This window comes from Periplaneta americana, chromosome 6 (assembly GCF_040183065.1).
Source record: "Periplaneta americana isolate PAMFEO1 chromosome 6, P.americana_PAMFEO1_priV1, whole genome shotgun sequence".
Taxonomy (NCBI): Eukaryota; Metazoa; Arthropoda; class Insecta; order Blattodea; family Blattidae; genus Periplaneta; species Periplaneta americana.
In genome coordinates, this window is record NC_091122.1 from 147,358,310 (window position 1) to 147,378,400 (window position 20,091).

Sequence of the window (20,091 nt, forward strand, 5' to 3'; positions counted from 1 at the left end):
GACCATATTTCTAACTTGAAATTATTCATAAGTTTTTATGTTATGATTATGTAGTGACGAACGGAACTGAGCTTAATTGTGAGATGTGCGCACACGCGAAAGTATTGATTTTTTCCGCGGCACGAATATCATTGACCTTGATATAACCTAGAGAACATTAGTCTTGATATAACCTGGAAATTGATTTAGAATTGAAAAACGAGATGACAAATTGAATTTATTTCAATATTATTTACAATTAACGCTAATTATTATAGTAACAGAACATAACCTTCTGCGACAGTATTGGATTTCCAGCCTCGTGATTTTTTGCTAATTGTCTTTCGATTGCATATCCGAGAATAATCGATACTGGCGGGTTTATAACGGTACAAAGGTGATTTGTCATTGGCTGAACAACTGAATTATAATGAATAGGTGTACTTTAATGAGGTGCATTAAAGGGCTACTACCAGGTATATAATTACTACATTTCGGCATGGTTGAGCATAAAGAAAATTAAGCTACAGATTGAATTTAATATCCTGAAATTTTCATGACACAGATACCAAGGAGGTAACAAGATCATCTCACATGAATAAAGTGAATTACTTCTTAAAGTAGATGATTTATGTAATTCTTATTTCAAAATGTTAGTAGATATATAACAGACAAATACAAGGAGTTTAAAAAATAAATATGGACAAAATGGAAACAGTGCTTAAAAATCATTAGTAGGGTAATTCTATTAGCCCCCTTGGTAGCAGAAGGTTAACAGCTGAAAGCACACATGAGGTGATTTCTACCAAAAACCTTTGTTGCATCTGGCACCTTTATAAGTTACACCTAATATATTGCTATAAATATTTGTGTTCCCTGCATAAAGGAAAATTAAAATGTAAAATATGAACTCCAATAAAATAATTTATTTTTAAATAATTATGTTGTGAAGAATTCTATAAATGTTGACATTTTCGTGCTGACATGTTGTGTTCGTTTAAATCGTTATATACAGCAGTCGTTATATCACAGTCATTAATCTATTTTCCATTAAAACATTTAATTTCTAGCAATAAAAATATAAATTTAATAGTTTGATCATGGTTGGAGAGACCACTGCATGTTGCAATCTGCACCAAAGTACGTGTGTTTCCTTGAAGCACTGCTTGGATGTAGAACAACACAAAGGGTAATTAATATGTCAGCCTTTCTTATAATGTCCTGCTTACAATTAGAAATGTTTCTGTTACCTCTGTGTGGCAGTTCATTAATGCTTTTGTGATTAGTAATTTGCTTTTGTTCTGCAGTACCCTCACATAGTATTGATACCTGACTATAACCTGCTTGATAATTTTAATTACCAATACAAGTTTCATGAACATATACTAATATGCATAGTTTTTAATTCACCCCATTATAAAATATGTTACGATATTATTATTAAAATAAGTTGTATAATATAAGAAGAGCCTTCAGTCATTGGCTACCTAAACTAACACCTTGGTTTTTTTTTTTTTTTTTTTAGAAATCACTTGCTTTCTAGCAAATAGAACATCACATGGGAAAGTGTCTTGAGACACTAGACAAACGAAATGGCGCACTCTTACCTTATGGCTAGAGTGTCAGCTTTAAATTTCGGAGAATGGATTAAAATCTAATGTAATTTATGATGGATATAGACTGTGTTCGACAGTTTTTCTTGGGTTACTCCTATTTGTGTGTCATCATATCACTAATTATTCATCACCCATCACCATTTCATTATGACTGCCTTACAAAGAATCATTTGAATTCAGGCACATAATTAAAATTTCATATTAAACGTCCGCCATAGCTGAAGCAGATTCTGATAAAATAAAATAGGAATTACACTAGTCAACAGATTTTAACTTTTTTTCGATAACCTGACCAAATACCTGATTAAAGGGTAATTTGAGCTCCTGAATTAGGAAAAATATCCAAATTGCTTTATCGAGTTGGTCACATTTCTGAGTTATCGGTATGTCCCTCTAATATGTATTAATTTGCGTATATTTAAGAACACCCACGCCGATATGCAGTTATTATCCCTAAAAATTCACTCTTATCGCAGTTATTAATTAAAAACTATAAACTAATATGGTTTTAACTTAAAATGCATATAAAGGTTTTCAAATAATAATCTCTATGAGCTTTGAATCAGAAATGATTTTGTTGACTCGTTTGTAGGTCAAATCGGGCGTTTTCCTTTAGAGAAACCAGCAGTGATTTCATTAATTCTCCATCACAGCTGGGTCTTAACGTCCCTGGTAGCGTTTTAACGTGAATCTGTCTTTAAAATCAGACCAACACATGGAGTACCAGGATGGAAAAGGCGATGTAACATTTGCAGGGTGATCCAATCCAACACCATAACTTCTCTCATTCAATCGGGTATACAACTACGATGCAAGCATGACCTTGAGTCGGCACTGCTCATGTGCAAGACGTGGATGATCGTGACTCCGATGTGCTAGCATGCTGATTTTGGTGCCAAATTAAAGCTCTCGTGAATACATCTTTAAAATCAGACCGACACATGGGATACCAGGACGTAAATGGCGATTTGTTTGCATGATGATCATCAGTAAATCCTGAAATTTCCGTCATGAATTTGTTTTTATCCGTGTTTATAAAGTCGTTAAAAATTAATTGAAAGATGTAGCACTACAATAAAATTCTTTAATAGACAAAATTCGCACTTGTTAACCCAATCACACTTTCTTTACAACTGCTTGACTGAAAAGATAGGATATTGAGCTACATGTTGAAGGACCACTCAGATTCCATTACTCTCTTTCCTTGGTAAACCTAGCCTATATTCATCAATGATTTTTCGCCTCGCACTTATTCATAGAACAATATATAAGTTCTTACAGAAAGACGAAAGTATTTTTTCAGTGATCAGTGGCGGTTTTTGAGACTAAGTAACATGCACGAAAATATCAAATTTTAATGTTTGTTTTCATTCATATATAGCTTTTAACTCAAAAAACAGAGCCTGATAGATACTTTTTGGTGATATATTCGAATTGAATATATACAAATCATGTAAGATCACATGTTTCCATTTTGGTTACAAAAAGGCTGTTGACTAGTGTTATTAATATATTAATGCTTCCATGGACTGTAATTGTGAACTAAAGGTAGGCATACTTTTGTAAACTCTGAAAGTGTATGACACCATATCTTCGTGAAATATTATATAATTCTGCTTACATATTTTCTCTTTCTCTGAATTCTAGATTGGAAACTATAGTGCATCTAAATTAAAACCTTACCACTAAGCAGCCCTCTAACTGCCCACAGTTGTGTTAGCAGATTCTGTCATGTGACCCTCAAAGCAATCGCAGAAGAATTTCTTGGATAATACTCATAATTACCACTAATTGTTACTCCATTAAAATGAAAATAAAATACATAGCTTTATTTAAAAGTACTTACCAGTCTCAATCCATACACATATTTTTGTTCTAATGCAATTCCTTCTTATTACAGAATGAATTACTTCGAATGTAAAAAATATGCCACGTTCTTTTGTTATTGGTTTTTTAATAACTTAAATTGCTTTAATAAATTTTTCATTATTGCCATATCAAGTCATCTTTTCTGAACAATCTTTGTAATTGAATAGAAAATTAATAATACGACACTCTAGCCATAAAATTGAAGTCACTTAAGATGGTTTACTAATAGTATTCTCTTTCAACATTATTATTATAATATCATTCAGACTTAGTAGTATACCGAGTGAGGCACTTAAAACAGGCCACCTGAATAACACGGCCATTTGTAGTTATAGAAGAAAATTCTTCAGACAAACGTTTCTTGGCTTGAAAGTGGACATGTGAATATGATAGTTTTTTCATAGATGGAGGCGTAGAGGAGATAATATGAAAGTCAACTTCCTTATTTTAAATTAATTTACATGTTTTATTATTTACCTTTTAATAGTGTGTTTGAAGACGCATACAAAGCATATCATTGTCGTTCCTGCAATAACTCCTACATGACATATTTATCGATTTTAAGATTTTTGCTGTGTTAAATAACTTAAATAGTGATACAGCAAATAATAAAATCTCCTATATGTAATTATATTTCTTTGTTCCGAAAATGTAAGAATTCACAGTCCTATGTATGGCTGCCATAGGATGAATAAATGTGTTTTTTTCTTCCTACTGAAAAATTTTATATTTTGCACATAGGAATTATTGCAGGAACAATGACGATATGTTTGAGAGTCTTTCGAAGTCACTGAATAATGAACAATACTTTTATCAGAGAACACATTAAACATTTTGGTAACTATCTTACAACATAATATGTGTTCAAAATGATGACTTTAAGCATTGATATATGCTGTAAAGAGATTCTGTGCGTACAATACTCCACGTCGAATTTAATTTGGACTTATCACAGATCACTCTTGTGCTATACAGTCTTCCATGTCTTCGGAGCTCTTCAGTACTTCTTGGTACACTTGTTCTAATTTTCCCCATAAATAAAAGTCCATTGTTGTTAAGCCTGGTGAACGTGCAGGCCATTTTGTGTGTCTGGACCAATCAATCTAACGATCTTCAAATTTTCTATTAAGAAGCACTTAATTCTCCATGCAGAAAGGGCAGGACATCTGTCTTCTTGATACCACATGGATTGCCATATGTTCAGTGGGATGTCTTGTGTTATTGTAGCAGCACTTATGTTGAATGTAAATACTTCTTGCTATTTAATGTCCCTGTTCCTTGAAGTAAACTATTTTTCTTAGATGTTGATCTTCAACTATGTTGAATGACTCTCGAAACACAGTTTTGTTTTATTTTATTTTAAGATGTGAACATAACATGCCAACCAATTACAGTGTTCACGTATAACTAAGATATTATTATTAAATACAAAAATTACGTATATATATTTACAAAGTTAAGGTGACAAAGACAATCTAATGATATAAATACAAGAAACATAAAAAAAATATATATAACACAGGAAAGTCTTACCATACATATTCCGAAGTGATACAGTGTTAAAAGTTGTGTAATCAAGATGTATATATAAAAATATATAGGAACAACAAAGTCAAAATAAAGTAAATATAAATCTTAAAACAAAGTTAATATGAATGCAGTACCGGTAATAATCTTAATACAATAATAACCCTAATACAATGATAATCTTAATACAACGATAATCTCAATACAAAACAAATGAATGTAATATAAGCTATATCATTTTCAGAAATTTATTACAAGCATATTTGAATTGTTTAAGACTGATATAAAATATATATTTTCTCCTAAACTATACAATCTATTATAAGTGTGACTAACTCTATAAATTGGACAATAATAGTATGAATTTGTATTTGTATTAATTTAGCATAAAAAATATATTGTATGCTTCTTCAAGCACATTATTAAACTGTAAATAGTAAATCATATCAATCCATTTAAAAGTATGAAATTGACTTTCATTATCTTCTCTACACATGCAAAAACCACTAATATCACGTTATGTACTCCTTCAAGCCAAGCAACGTTTGCCTGAAGAATGTTCTGTCAGATGGCCTGTTTTGCCTCACCCAGTATAATCATAGTGCATATGCTACTAGCTCAGTCTCTGTAAGCTTAGGCCACTTGGCGTAAGTTGAATTTTCATTTTTGTTGTGGTAAAAGAAAAGTGATTGGATTAAAGGTAAGTCAAACTTATCTACATGATACCATTCTCCGTAATTTGCTCTATTTCTTATTACAGAATGTTAAACATAATTAAATTTAGAATTTCCCAGTTCACATTATGATTGTATTGTTTTTCTTTGGTCGTATAAGCCAGGTACTATCATCATTTAATTAACGTATTTTGCCTTCTTTTTAAAACACATATAGATCTGTGTCTTGCTGTAAGTATGTTAAGACATACAGTCTTGTTATAGTTTTCTGTAGCTGTAGTATTTTGTATGAAACTTTTCGTCGTTTATTAAATTTTAACTACTTATTTGTTCAGCATATACGATCATGATTGCCATATGGTAAGGTGCACTTCTGAATAGGTTAGCAGTTACCAAGTCTTATGATAGTGTAGGCACTGGTTTGGATAAGAAACAAAAATATGAGAAGAAATTAGGATACATATAATCTTCCTACACAGTTTCCAATCTTGAGGTCCACCACTGTGGAGTAACACCATGCCTGTCTGTGAAACGAGCGGGCTCAGGTTCAAATCCTGGTTGAGACAAGTTGAGGTTTTATCCAGGGTTTTCCCCTCAACCTATTAAGAGCAAATGCTGGGTAACTTTCGGCATTGGACCCTGGACTCATCTCGCTAGCATTATTACCTTCATCTCACTCAGATTCTACGAGGCGTGTTCTTAAAGTAAGTTCAAAAGGGTGTAGTAAGTAAACGGGAAGATATTTACAAACCATTTTTGTTGCAGTGTATTCCCCACACTTCAATTACTTCTCAACATAATCTCCACCATTATTGAGGCATTTATCGAGTCGTGGCACAAGTCTTTCTACCCCCTCATTGTAGAATTCGCCCGCCTGCGATGCGAACCACTCCTGCACTGCTGTTTTCACTTCATCGTCGTCATCAAAACGTTGACCACCGAGGAACTTCTTGAGGTGCAGGAAGAGATGAAAGTCACCCGGAGCCAAATCCGGGCTGTAGGGGGGATGGTCAATTTGTTCCCAGCCAAATTTCGAGATGAGATTTTGGGTGTCGTCGCCATCAAAACGTTGACCACCGAGGAACTTCTTGAGGTGCAGGAAGAGATGAAAGTCACTCGGAGCCAAATCCGGGCTGTAGGGAGGGGATGGTCAATTTGTTCCTGTCCTCATGAATTTTTTTCATCGACAGCACGCACCAAATTGTCATTTATCAAAGATGGCCGACTGGTACGCTGCTCGTCATGCACAGAGACGCTGCCCTCGTTGACCATTCCATCACTAATGGCATCATCACCATACACCTCACAAAGTTGACGATGAATGTCAACTGGTTTGATGTTTCTCGCATTCAAGAAATGGATAACAGACCGCATCTCACAGTCGGTGGGGTGCTCGATCACTTTAATCATTTCAACTGATCACAACTAACCACACACACGGACTGAAGCTCTGAAAGTGCATGCACAGCTTGCCTGAGGACTGAAGAAGAAAACACGCATGCACAAAATAACGATTGCAGCGATGCGACGGCTGTAATTGAAAACGGAACTTACTTTAAGAACACGCCTCGTAGATAAAGCATCGTAAAATAACTAAATTTGGTTGTAGACAATCTTTACATTACTTCATTAAATTGCTGAGATTTAGGCTCAGGTCTTCTCGTGTAATGTTAAAATACATTGTGAATGTCATGTAATGGGTGCTCATGTAACTGATTAGATGGTTCCGAACTGCAATAATGTTGTTTTTTTTTAATGTACACTTAGTGGCAAAAAGAATGGGCCGACTCTAGGTCAATAGAAATGCTAAGTTCTATCGTGCAGTTCACTCGTGTAAACGTAACCTACTGCAAGGCATTGCTGTGGTGTCTCTTCATTGAAAGTCGTCCGTCTATAATGTAATAAACCTTACGAGCACTGTGTGGCCCAGTGGTAAGAAGTCTGACATCCATACTGGAGGTTGTGAGTTCGCCTCCCGGTACGGCAAAATTATTATTTTTTTATTCTAACTTTTACTTAATTTATTAGTTTAAATGTGAAATGGCATTTGTTAACAAACTTCGTTATGCCTGCCTTGTAAAAATATTATTGCTCATCACCTGTAGGCTATGAATAGGTGAGACCTGGCCTGTATAAACAAAAATACTTGTTTCACATCCTAAAAAACTGAACTCATATCAAACACAAATAAATAATTAAATTAACAAAAACAAACAATTTTTTAATATATTGACAAAACAAGGCCTGTGGTGGAGACTAGTATCTCGTCCACAAACCACCTGCGTCAACAACTGCCCTCATTCTGTGCGGCATGGAGTTCATAAGATTATGGAACAGGTCTAAATTTTTTACCATCTCCTCCCACGCATCTAGAACTCTGTCCCACAATTCCTCAGGTGTCCGAATGGGTGGTTGTTCTGCCCAATTAGAGCGTAGGATCCTTTTGACTGCAGCCCACAAATTTTGAATTGGATTCATATCTGGTGAATTTGGAGGCCAATCAACTGGGTTGACATCACGCCTCCTCGTAAACTATCTTTGAATCTGGTTGGCAGTGTGTATCAAGTGATTATCCTGCTGGAAGAAAAGTGTTCTTTCTGGATATCGTTTTCGGGCGGAAGGGATCATTACATTTGCCAAAATGTGTTCGTAGACTTTTGCCGTAAACTGCCCGTGGATGCGTTCCAGAAGTCTTGCCCCATAGTATGACATCCACCCCCAACATGCGACCCCCACGCAACCTGACTTGTTAATAATTCGTCTCACGAAACGTTCATCGTATCGGTGGCCATTCATACAAATAAACTAGGGCAGTACTATCATTGCTATTGGAGACAATTACCTCATTGGAGAAAATGACATTTCTCCAATCGAAGTCCTGTCGGAGAGTAGCATACGCAGAATAACCTATGGGAACCAGGGCAATCATTTATTGTTTTTGTGCCATCTTCAAGCGTAATGACGAGACAGAACGTTGTATTAACAGATAGCATTATTGCTTGAAAGAGAGAGGGAGGTTTATTATTTATTAGAGTTCGGGCCTATTCTAGAGATATCGGCACATAATTATAGCTTTGCGAGACACATATGATGGCAAATTTGTAATTAAAAAAAGAAGATTGGGGGAGATTCGAACCTTGAGCTACTACTATCAACTTGTTCAATAGACCAATGCCATAACAACTTATGCTACTGTCACTGTTAATATCAGTTTGGCATAATACGTGGTTTTCCTGTTCATATTCACTCCGGTTGATTTTGTATTATTTTATCAATTATGTTATTATTATTTCACTCTTCAAGGGCCCTGATGTATCTAGAATCAACCTGCCATTCGATTTTATTAGATATTTTAGACTCTTAAACAAAATACAGCAAATTTAAATGGTTTAATTATGTGTTACCTAGTGACGAGACGAGCATGCGCAATGTTATGTCTCTGGAACTTAGAAATTGTTGGCCGGCCCATTCTTTTTGCCGCTAAGTGTACATATTCCAATAAATGTAGACATGCTTAGTCAGTAAAAAAGTTTAGTTCTGGATTCACAGCCCAGTCATGTACAGACTGCAGAAACCAATTACAAAACAGAATTGTAGCTTTCGTCATCATCATCATCATCATCATCATCATCATCATCATCTGTAGCTCTACAGCTTGGGTCGAACCTCTGGTTTCTTCAAGAGCTTTCTTCATAAGTTCTTATCTTTGGCTGCCATCCATCAGCTTTTAACGCCAAACTTCCTGATGCCATTCATAATGCAATCTACCCAACGAAGTCAAGTCTTCTTGCCCACTTTTCCCCTTCAGTTTTAAATTCCATAATCCTTTTTAGTATCTCGTTCTCATTCAGTTCTCTTAACATGGCCTTCCCATCTGAATCTGGAGACCTTAATTGCTCGTATTATGTTCGAAGACTTATAAAGTTGATACAACTTCTGGTTACTTCTTATTCTCCAAATTTTCCCTTCTTTGATAGATCCATAATATTTTTCTTTCAAATATGCTTAACCGTGATATATCAGATTCTGTCAGAGTCCATATCTCAAATGCATACATCAATACAGGTCTTATTTTAGAGTTTTATGTAATCTACATGTAGTTTCACGAGAAATAAATCTCGATTTGAAATGTTTCTGAAGTCCATAGTAGCTTTTACTAGCCTACTTATCTTTCTACTAATTTCCTCTGTGATATTGTTGTTATTACAGTCGACGCCCAATAATTCGCAGTAATTAATGCACAAATTTCCGCGGAATATCGAAAATCACTAATTATCCGTAAAATTGAATAATTTCAAGGAAAAATTGTTCTGGGGCCGGGTATCGATCCTGAGACCCTTCGCTTAGCGTGCGAATGCTCTACCAACTGAGCTACCTCAGGAACTATATACGACACCGTCACAATTTTTCCTTTGTATCCATACAACTCAAATGAGCTGACAAGACGCCAGAACTCAACTATGAGTGCACACTATGAGTTCCTGGGGTAGCTCAGTCGGTAGAGCGTTCGCGCACTAAGCGAAGGGTCCCGGGATCGATACCCGGCCTCGGAACAATTTTTCCTTGAAATTATTCAAACCTGCTTCACAGGGAGCTACTACCTGAAAGCCAGATTTGCATTATCCGTAAAATTGTTTATTATTATTTAAAGTCCAGTAAAAGCTACTCCGACGGTTTAATTCCTAAAATACACTTCAAAATCAAGTGCAAAACATTTTGAAACATAATATTATATAGTAGCTACTAAAGTGGAATAGAATCTTAAAGCTAGAAACACAAGTTTCACAAAATATCATAAGACACTTTAATTTAACGAAATAGCCCATCATCTTTTTTGTTTCTTAGAGGATTATTCATTTTTTTATGATTTTAGATAGCAAATGTCTTAAGAAAACAATATCTGTAAACGAAAAGTCATATCTGAGGATCCTTGAGAGATGAAACACCAAGAAATGCTTATTCTTATCTTCGCTAATTACAGATCATTTTTGCTTCTCTAATAAAGAATGTTGAGACCCTGCCTGTCTGTCTTCAGATCTACAGAACTATTAACATGTTCTTTATGTATATACTTGGGTGTATGTATGAGAGGTGTGGTCTTGTTTATGGTGATAGTACTCAAAATGACAATCTATTTAAATAAACTAAAATACCGTATCTTCATCTCTTACAGGTGGTTACACATGGAGGCACAATTCGCACACGTACAGAATCCATGGAAAGGTTGCAAGAGAGGCAAAGTGGTTCGGGAGGTTCTGCCAGTGCAGGAAGAGCTGTAGAGAACACATATAGCTTTGTCTAAAGGAAGACGCGATATTAAGGAAAAACATCTCACAAGAGTCATGTATTTATTAATTAATGACAGGTATCCAAACTAAATGCAGATTAAAAGAATAGTTACACTGCATCTATTATGTGATACATGTGGGATACAGCCTTGAACCAAAGTTGTTGATATTGGATTAGTGTTAAGCCTATTTGTCTAAATCTGAGGGGGCCAAAGAGAATCAGACTTCAATTCATCTTCATTTTATCAGTAAAATAAACTCATGAACATTTGAACCCATTTGCTTTAAATAGCAATCTTCAATTTTTTATTCCTTAGAGCAGCAAGTTACAGGTTTTCTTTATGAGCTCCATAATGAACAAGATATACGAGGGTCATACTGAAAGTCATGAGCAACTCATTGTTATAGATCTTAATTTTTATTTTTTAGGTAAACCAGGTACATCATCTTAATCTACAGACTTCTATGTCACTTTTCAATATAGTCTCCATTTCCTTGCACTCATTTTTCCCACCATTCTGTAAGTTTGAAAATTTCCTTGCGGTAGAAGTCTGTTCCAGCTTCTTGAAGACATTGGCACACTGCTTTCCAGATTTCTCCAGCATCTCGTATATGCTGCTCCTTTGAACCAAAAATATGGTAGTCTGAGAGTGCCAAGTCGCGACTGTAGGGAGAGAGTGAAAGAGTTTCCCACCCAAATGTCATTATTTTCTTCACGATGACACGAGCAGTATGAGGCCCTGCGTTATCATGTTGCAAGTTGATTTTTTTTCAGGACGTTTTTGATGCAATGCACAACAGAGCTTCATAAATGTCTGGATATAGTGCACAGCATTTATGATCTGTCCAGGTTCAAGAAATTTAACCAGAATGCATCCCAGAACTAATCAATTCTTTTCTTGTTGCATTTCATGGAGGTAGTTTGAGGGTGACCGCTACGAAACTCATCTTGGATGCTTGTGTTCCCAGCTTTTAAATTTTTCATCCATCTTCTGGCGCCCATGCACACATCTCCATATGCACGTTGAAGTCTGAGGAATTTCAGTAGCAGATTTTTTTCCTCTTTAAGAAGGAAATCAATAACAGCACACTGTTGAAACGAAACAGTGTTGTCGGGCATTTTTCAAACATTGCCTGTGGTCACATGATAGAAGTTAACAATGTCACAATATGTCGTTACATAGCGTAAAGTCTGTAGATTACGATCATGCAGTCGTTTTTGTTACATTGTTGGAATTTGAATTATAGCAATGGGTTGCTCATGACTTTCGTACTAATTCTGAAATGATGTTTAAATTTTAAGTTTAACATAGTTTATTATACCAGAGATTGTGTACTAAGTGAATGGGTTTCTTTTGTTTTACTACAGCTGCACAGAGTGATTATAAAATTTCTTCAACTATGACATTATACTTCAGCCGAAAGCTTTTGTACACTATTTAATTTTGCAATTTAGCGTTCTATAGTAGAGAAATTAAGTGAATACTATATTATTCATGTTTCAATTATCCATTTAAAAATGTCATAGTTACTTTGAGACTTATTTGTTAGTGTTGTTCATAGATGAGATAGATCATTAAACTGTACCACTGTCACGTACTGTAATGTGTGAAATTGTTATTTCTTCTCAGTTTTAAAACTATAAGCAGAGAAATTATAAAATAATGAAGAAAACAGGACAGTTATCTTATCTTAATTTAAGATTATTTTTTTTAGAAGTTAATTTCATCTGTCTAATTGTTTCATACCTGAGATTCAGATATCACTGCCAAGTCTCTGAATTCCTCAAACTACAGAGAGATTCATAATTTGAGAACAATTTTATTATAGTGTCCACCGATGCAATGTATTATTGATAATTACGTCACCTCTTCCTATACAGTGTGTTCAGGACTAGGCCTACCCATAAGAAAGTTTTATAACTCAACAACGAACAAATTTATCCAAATGCTATTTGCTGCAAAAGACAGAAGAACTCGCCAAGTTTTTATGGTAATCAGTAAATCTCCATATGTATACCTCATGTGGCTTGACAGACTTAATGAAGTCTGAAATGTCAGCAGCAATAAATCGATTAACAGTGTTGCTAACATAACATTTAAGAACAATTAAACATCTAGTGAAAGTCATGTGAAATGTAATTACTAATGCTGTTGATCGATCAAAATATTTAATCGATTAACTATTTGAATTTGATCGAGTTGAAAAAATGTTTTAATATACTGTAATACACAGTTATTGTTGAATTTAACTTATGTTCAGTTATAAGCATACGTATTAAATGTTATATATCTGTATATATTGTATCATTATATTACAAAACAACTATTTTAATTACTTACTAACATATTTATTATGAGGCTTATAATTTATTGTGTCAATTTCTCCGGGAATTTTTGAGACAAACATAAATAACAAAAAGTATGAAGACTCACCTAGTTAATACTGCTTCAGCCATGATTTTAAACATGTGAGTGCATTCACATGCTGCGAATTAAGTGCCACTCTATGTTTAGTAACAATATTTCCTGCATTACTAAACACGAAAAAACATTTTTTCTGTCAAGCACTTCTACACGATCGTTCAATTTAAATCCAAACATTTCACAGAAGTTTACCTCTCAAATTTTCATATGACATAATGAAGTTTACACTTTTCACAAACCACAGAAAACTGATTTTTTTTCTTTATCAAACTAAAAACACAACCTTCATATACAAACTCAGTACAGAAACTGCAACTGCAAAACTACAGCAGTCAAAACAGAAGACTGGTCCCTATTGTAATCGAATTACCAGATTTTAGAAAGGGAAGAAGGTATTACGCTCTCACTTGCACATAGTGTAGACATGGATATTTTATAACGGATGAGGGGGAAGAATCCCAGAAAAGTATGTATTTCATATGCTAGGAAGATGAGATGACAAGGTGGAAATTTTCTTGGAAAACCATAAAACTTAATAACGTTTTCGCATTCTGTTTCAACTTTCAATAGAGGTAGACTAGGTCACTGTCCTCATATCTCCATCTCTTTCTGAAGTGTTTGTGCAAAGATTTTCCCTACACTACCTGGTTTACAGTTAGAAAATAACAGTACTATTGTCCTTTTATGTAAGCAATTTCCAAGAGAGAGATATTGTCGGAATTTTTAGTATGAGTTTGTATTAACAAAATAATAATTAATATCAACTACAACCGATTAATTTTAATCGACTCAATTATTTGATTAAATATTTTGATCGATTAATCTTACAACAGAAATTGATCGATTAATCGATTAAATCCCACAACACTAGTAATTACGGTGTTGCCAACATAAGAATGTAGTGAGGTTCTTTATCCCCTGCAGCAAACAGCATTTAGTTAAATTTACTAGTTACTGATTTATAAAACTTTCTTATTGGTAATGTTCATCCTGGATCACCATGTATAATCTGATTCAGTTTTACACGAAACAACTTATGTTCTCATGGTATTGTCTGTCATTCTAAGGGTACATACAAGTTGGAGCAACGATAAACGATAAAAGAAACGATCTAGTGACGCTTTGGTATTATCAAAGAATAAAGTGTTCATATCGGAGCAACGAGGTCACGGGAAGCGAACATTTTGATTTATCTGTAGAAGATATTCTATGCATCCACTTAATGAAAGAAGATATATAGGAAATATCAGCTGCTAAGCTCAAGGTTAATATAACTTAAATACGTACAAAAATAAACCCGTTTCTCATCCCAAAGATAGTATAAATTCGTTGTGTTGTGATTGGTTCTTGTGATCACATAACATATGACGAATAAATACACAACTGATCAATTTGCCAATATCTACAATAATTAATTTAATAAGCCGAAATAATAATAAATCGATTAATATTCGGATATATTGATAACCACCGGTAGTTATACAGATTAATATTATCTTAATCAGAGATCATATGAACGACATGAGTGAAGAAAATGGAACTTTTCTTTTTCGTCGCTTTTATCGTGTATCTTCGCTTTTATCGTTACTCCAATATGCACACCTCAATGATAATGCATGCTTCAGTTCTCTCTGATATAGCATTGCTGCTTCTTTTATCGTTTATCGTCGCTCCAATGTGTATGTACCCTAATGCAGTGGCTTGCACCCAATTTTTCAGTGATCAAAAAGAGTAAAAAGAGTAAAATTACACGAGCAAATCCAGTACAATTAATTCACATGAGTACAGATCGAATGATTAGGAGAAAATTTGATTAAATAATGTTTTTGAATGGCCATTAATGTATTGGAAATTTTCAGTATTTTTAGAAAATTAAATGCAACACGTATCTTTCTCCTCTTCCTCAAATTGTTTGCGGAGGAATAAAATGTTTTTTTATATTCTTTTATTCGGCATACTTCGAAAGTTGAAATTCAGAAGGAATGCATGGAAATGGGAATTACCAACTGGGAGGAACTAGCAAAAGACAAAACAGAGTGGAAACATTTTGTGAAATCGACATGGAGTCGACATGCTCCATAATGTTCTTTGATTGATTGATTGATTGATTGATTGATTGATTGATTGTGCGGCATGCTTTTTAGGAATCATTTGGTAAGGATTATAATATGTTCTGTTGTACAGTGTATATTTACAGTACCTGGTATAACATGTATCATTTGCTTTTATCTTACTGGTTGTCACATTGAGCCCAAATAATCTAGAAAAACATTCGTCTCGACACAAGTACATAAGAATTCAGTTTGATGGTGATGCAATGTACTAAGAACCATGACTAAGAGATGAGATGATCATCTGTGTGCGCCTTGGTTCATTTTATTTCACACAGAAACAAAAAACCTATGTATATTTTATAATCACTCTGATTTTGTTACTTTAAAAAAAATATTTAAATATTTAGACTTGCTATTGTGCCGTAATTCAAATAGGAATATAATGAAATGTTAATTACTTTAGCAAGATAACGGATATTTGTCATATACGAAACACTGTTTCATTATGAATGATAGCGTTTCTTACAGGCAGAAAAATAAAAACAAATCTTCGTTTTTATCAAAATCCTTTTTTTAAAGTACAGATAACTTAAGAGTTTAATAAGTTGAAATATAGTTGAGAGTTAGATTTCGTATTTTTACACATTATGAAAAGTATTTAGACTTTTCATTCAGCAATTTGATCATTCATCTTGAGACAGTTACACTGGTTTGATACCATGTAAAAACGGAAAGTGAACAAAATGTAACAAATCTTACAGTACTTGGATCTTTGTTACTAGGTTTTGGCCTCAGCAGTTTTTGTGCCCTTAATTATATTTTCATGAGTAACTCAGCCAGTATTGACAACGACTTTATTGTTGATGGAATTTAGGTCTGCTGAATGCCCACCAGATGGCGCAGAATGGTGTAATAAAACAGTATTATTATTGTTACGATGCCTTGTCTAAGTACCATGTTTGTCGACTTATCCTCTTTGTTTATAACTTGTGATTACTTTCTTTGTTTGTATATGATATAGTATTATCTACTTTCTGATAGATATCCATCTACAAAATATTATTCTAAATTCTCTGCATGATTTTAAATATCTTCACTATAATATCTTGTATGATAACTTGACCATTAACATTTGCCCATTTGTATTCTGTCAAGCATTATACAGATTTTATATAGGAGCACAAATGATATATATGGTATAATGCAAGGGAATGATTCTAAATGCCACTCTTTGTGGTATATAAACACGCAAGAAATATATAGTTGTGATAAGGTTACCTTTATTGTGTCCGAAATGATACTCTTTGACGTATAAGTAGGGGCTTGATTTTTTGGTGAAATAGAACTTCTAATTTCGGTGCTTAGGTGAGTATTTCGTTAATTAAATAGCCATTTTTAACAGAAATTTCTCATTATCAAATTTTATTTATGATGCATATTTTCTTAAAATGTACACATACGATAAACATAATACAACATTCACAGAATTCAAATATATATCCAAAATACACAGCATTATCCGCACGAACTGTTGTGTGACAGTCAGTAAGTATTTTGGTGTATGTAAGTTGTAAAATGAGAATATCAAACACAGAGAAATCCAAGAGATATGAATGCTAGGAAGTGGCAGAAAAATTAATTGATTAAATGGCGATCTTACTCGTGTTAATTATGTAAGCATGTGCGGCTTACAGCTGTTTCGGTGCTACTTGACACCATCCTCAGAGCCTACTAGATCTCGGCTCTATCTCAACTTCGCTGCCCATTGTGTGGGTGCGTTCGTGTGATGAAGAGTTGTGTCAAATAGTGTGTGTGTGTGTTCTGAAATTGATCTGTGTGTTGAGAATTTGATTAGGGTGTATTTTAGTGTGTCTGTATATTTCATATTGTTCTAGTGTGTTGAGTTTTTGGGTTGTAATGTAGGATTTCCATGTCTGTATTTATGTTATTGTATGTGTGGTTAGCATTAGTTATGTGTTCGGCATAAGTAGATGTATTGTGTCCTCTGGTTATTGCCGAACACATAATTAATGCTAACCACACATACAATAACATAAATACAGACATGGAAATCCTACACATACAACCCAAAAACCAAAAACTCAACACACTAGAACAATATGAAATATACAGACACACTAAAACACGCCCTAATCAAATTCTCAACACACAGATCAATTTCAGAACACACACACTATTTGACACAACTCTTCATCACACGAACGCACCCACACAACAGGCAGCGAAGTTGAGATAGCGTCGAGATCTAGTAGGCTCTGAGGATGGTGTCAAGTAACACCGAAACAGCTGTAAACCGCACATGCTTACATACTTAACACGAGTAAGATCGCCATTTAATCAATTATTTATATTCAAGTGTTAAAAGTAGTGTACAAAAGATTCAACATGGAAAAATTAAGTATTATAGCAGTCTGTTACATACAATTTCTGAATGGGCGTTTTACACAAAGAATTCAGAGAGAGACAAATAAGAGAAATAAAAAAATCAGGCTCTTTTGGGATATATTTCGTAATTTTCGTGATAAATGGCTCTTATTTCGCAGCAATCGAATACAGTATTTCGCGCAAACCAACAAATTTTGCCATATTTCGTGGTTGTAAGTAAATTGTGATATATGTATTAGTCTAAAAGGTGGGCAGAATACTGCTAAAAATTACATTTGGAATGATTTTCGCTTTTATTGTTATTACCAAAAAATCAGACCCCTACATACAAGATGAAATATTTGTCAAAGGACCTAAAATATGTAGTAACCAGAATTCTTAACCAACTTAGTTTATCTACTCATCTCACACACATACAGATATTTTTTCACGGTGGACTTCCATGACAGCAAAATGAAATGCTCAGCTGCACATATTCCTACATTGTATATTGTACATATCAAAGTAATCACTAAAGCAGTATGGAGGGGATAGTTTTTCTTGCTCTGTAATATCCACGTATTAATACTGATAATCTAAGAATATGAATCTGTTAGACTTGCTCAATTGTTACACAATAGCATGTGTGTGAATTGACTGTCAGGTCTCTAGTTTTTGTTATGTGCCAAATATAGACATATTGTTGGTTCGCAGTTTCTTGTTACCAAAAGAAGACTTTTGGTAGTGGAGGAGATAATTCATCAGTACTTGTTAATTTTTACCGTACCTCAAGTTGATTTTATGAAAAGTCTTTAAATAATGCTACCAGATCCTTGGTCTGTAGTTGACAATAAAAAGGTTAGTGAATAATTTCACTCAGCCATTCATAGAAAGACTGGTTAAGATGAAATATAAAAGCTTGCGTAGAGTACTACTGGTGCCATAGTAGCTAGATTTTTCTGCCTTCCCTGTTCCTTTCCTCTCTTTGAATTAAATATGCATCTTTGTCAGTTTGATTACTTGATTTTGTTTTCTATCATTCGAATTTAAAAAGAATTTCCAAAATTGTTTGATCTTCAGAAATGGGATAGAGTTTCATTAGATCTGAGCACTTTAACCAAAAAGGGACCATCATTTCTATGTGTTTAACATCAGAAGGGCAGAGTTATTTAAGTAGCCTTGGGTCTGTACAGTTTCAGAAATTTGATCACATTCACTTTACTAGGGCTGGATAAAAAGTAATGGCAACAGTTCGATATTTCTGACATGGCTTTATTCACAGGGGTACAACATTTACGTACCTTCTATATAGTCGCCCCCCTTATTTATTACCTTTTGTCAAATGTTTGGAAGGCGTCATACACCATCAGCGCGTCCATCTTTGTTGATGTTCCATATTGACCGCCCTAAAGCACGGATAAGTTCATCTCTGGTATTGTACCGGGTCCCTTGCAGTGGTTCTTTCACTTTGGTGAAAAGATCGTAATCACATGGATCATATCGGGTGAGTACGGTGGATGTTCCAGTAGACCGCGTTTTTTGTCTGCCTTGGAGGTACAGCGTGGTGCAGTATTACCTCATCAATGTCATACGCCACAATGAACATCTCCTTCACAGCATTTTGTGTAGGGTGCACTTTCTTTGGACGAGGAGAACCGGGATGCTTCCATTCATTTGATTGGCATTTCAAGTTTGGTTCATACAAGCGAGTCCAGGTTTCGTCCATAGCGACGATTCGTCCAAGAAAGTCGTCACCTTCCCTTTGGTACCAGTGCAACAAGGCCTTCCCGGAATGCTTTAACCCATCGTGCAACTATGCGATATGGCAACGCTGCATCACCACATGCTTCACGCAGTCCCTGAAAACATTCTTGTGCACTATGACCTCGTGCCATTTCAATTTTGATCCAGGAACGTTGCTCTAGTTTTGTAAGGATGGTCTTAGGGCGCTCGCACTGTCCCTATGAAAGTGAACGTTCTACACACTGCAGTAGATTGATGGAGTACTGTCGCCGCTGGCTGCACTAACTCATCTAACAGTCCTTGTTCATGTCCACACAGCTGGCAGCTCTCGAACGCACCATCGTCACGTGACAGCAGTGTTGCCATTACTTTTTATCCAACCTATGTAGATGGTATCCTTGTTCTGGATTCTTGATAATGAACAGTTATACTTTGGGGTTCAATCAGTCACATTTCATAGTTTATGTGCCAGGCAGCCTTCCTAGACCACAAAGCCTACACTTGGAATTTCCATCTCAGAATCCTATTGT

The 20,091-nt window shown here is 34.8% G+C and overlaps 1 protein-coding gene and 1 non-coding gene across 3 annotated transcripts in view; both read left to right on the forward strand.

The window, feature by feature from the left end:
• Positions 1 to 13,127, forward strand: part of Lnk (SH2B adapter-like protein Lnk) — a 59,889-nt gene extending 46,762 nt beyond the window's left edge. The window contains exon 8 of one of the 2 annotated variants that reach the window (XR_011332718.1): positions 10,839 to 10,977. Coding sequence is in view for 1 of the 2 variants with exons in the window: in XM_069829255.1 (XP_069685356.1) it covers positions 10,839 to 10,967 (129 nt within the window). In the remaining variant the exon portion in view is untranslated. Of the gene's footprint in view, positions 1 to 10,838 lie in introns of both variants that reach the window. The other variant, XM_069829255.1, reaches the window with a different exon arrangement.
• TRNAS-ACU (transfer RNA serine (anticodon ACU)) lies at positions 10,145 to 10,218 on the forward strand. Its single transcript has one exon. It is a non-coding gene; the product is annotated as a tRNA-Ser (tRNA).
• Positions 13,128 to 20,091: the final 6,964 nt, after the last annotated feature.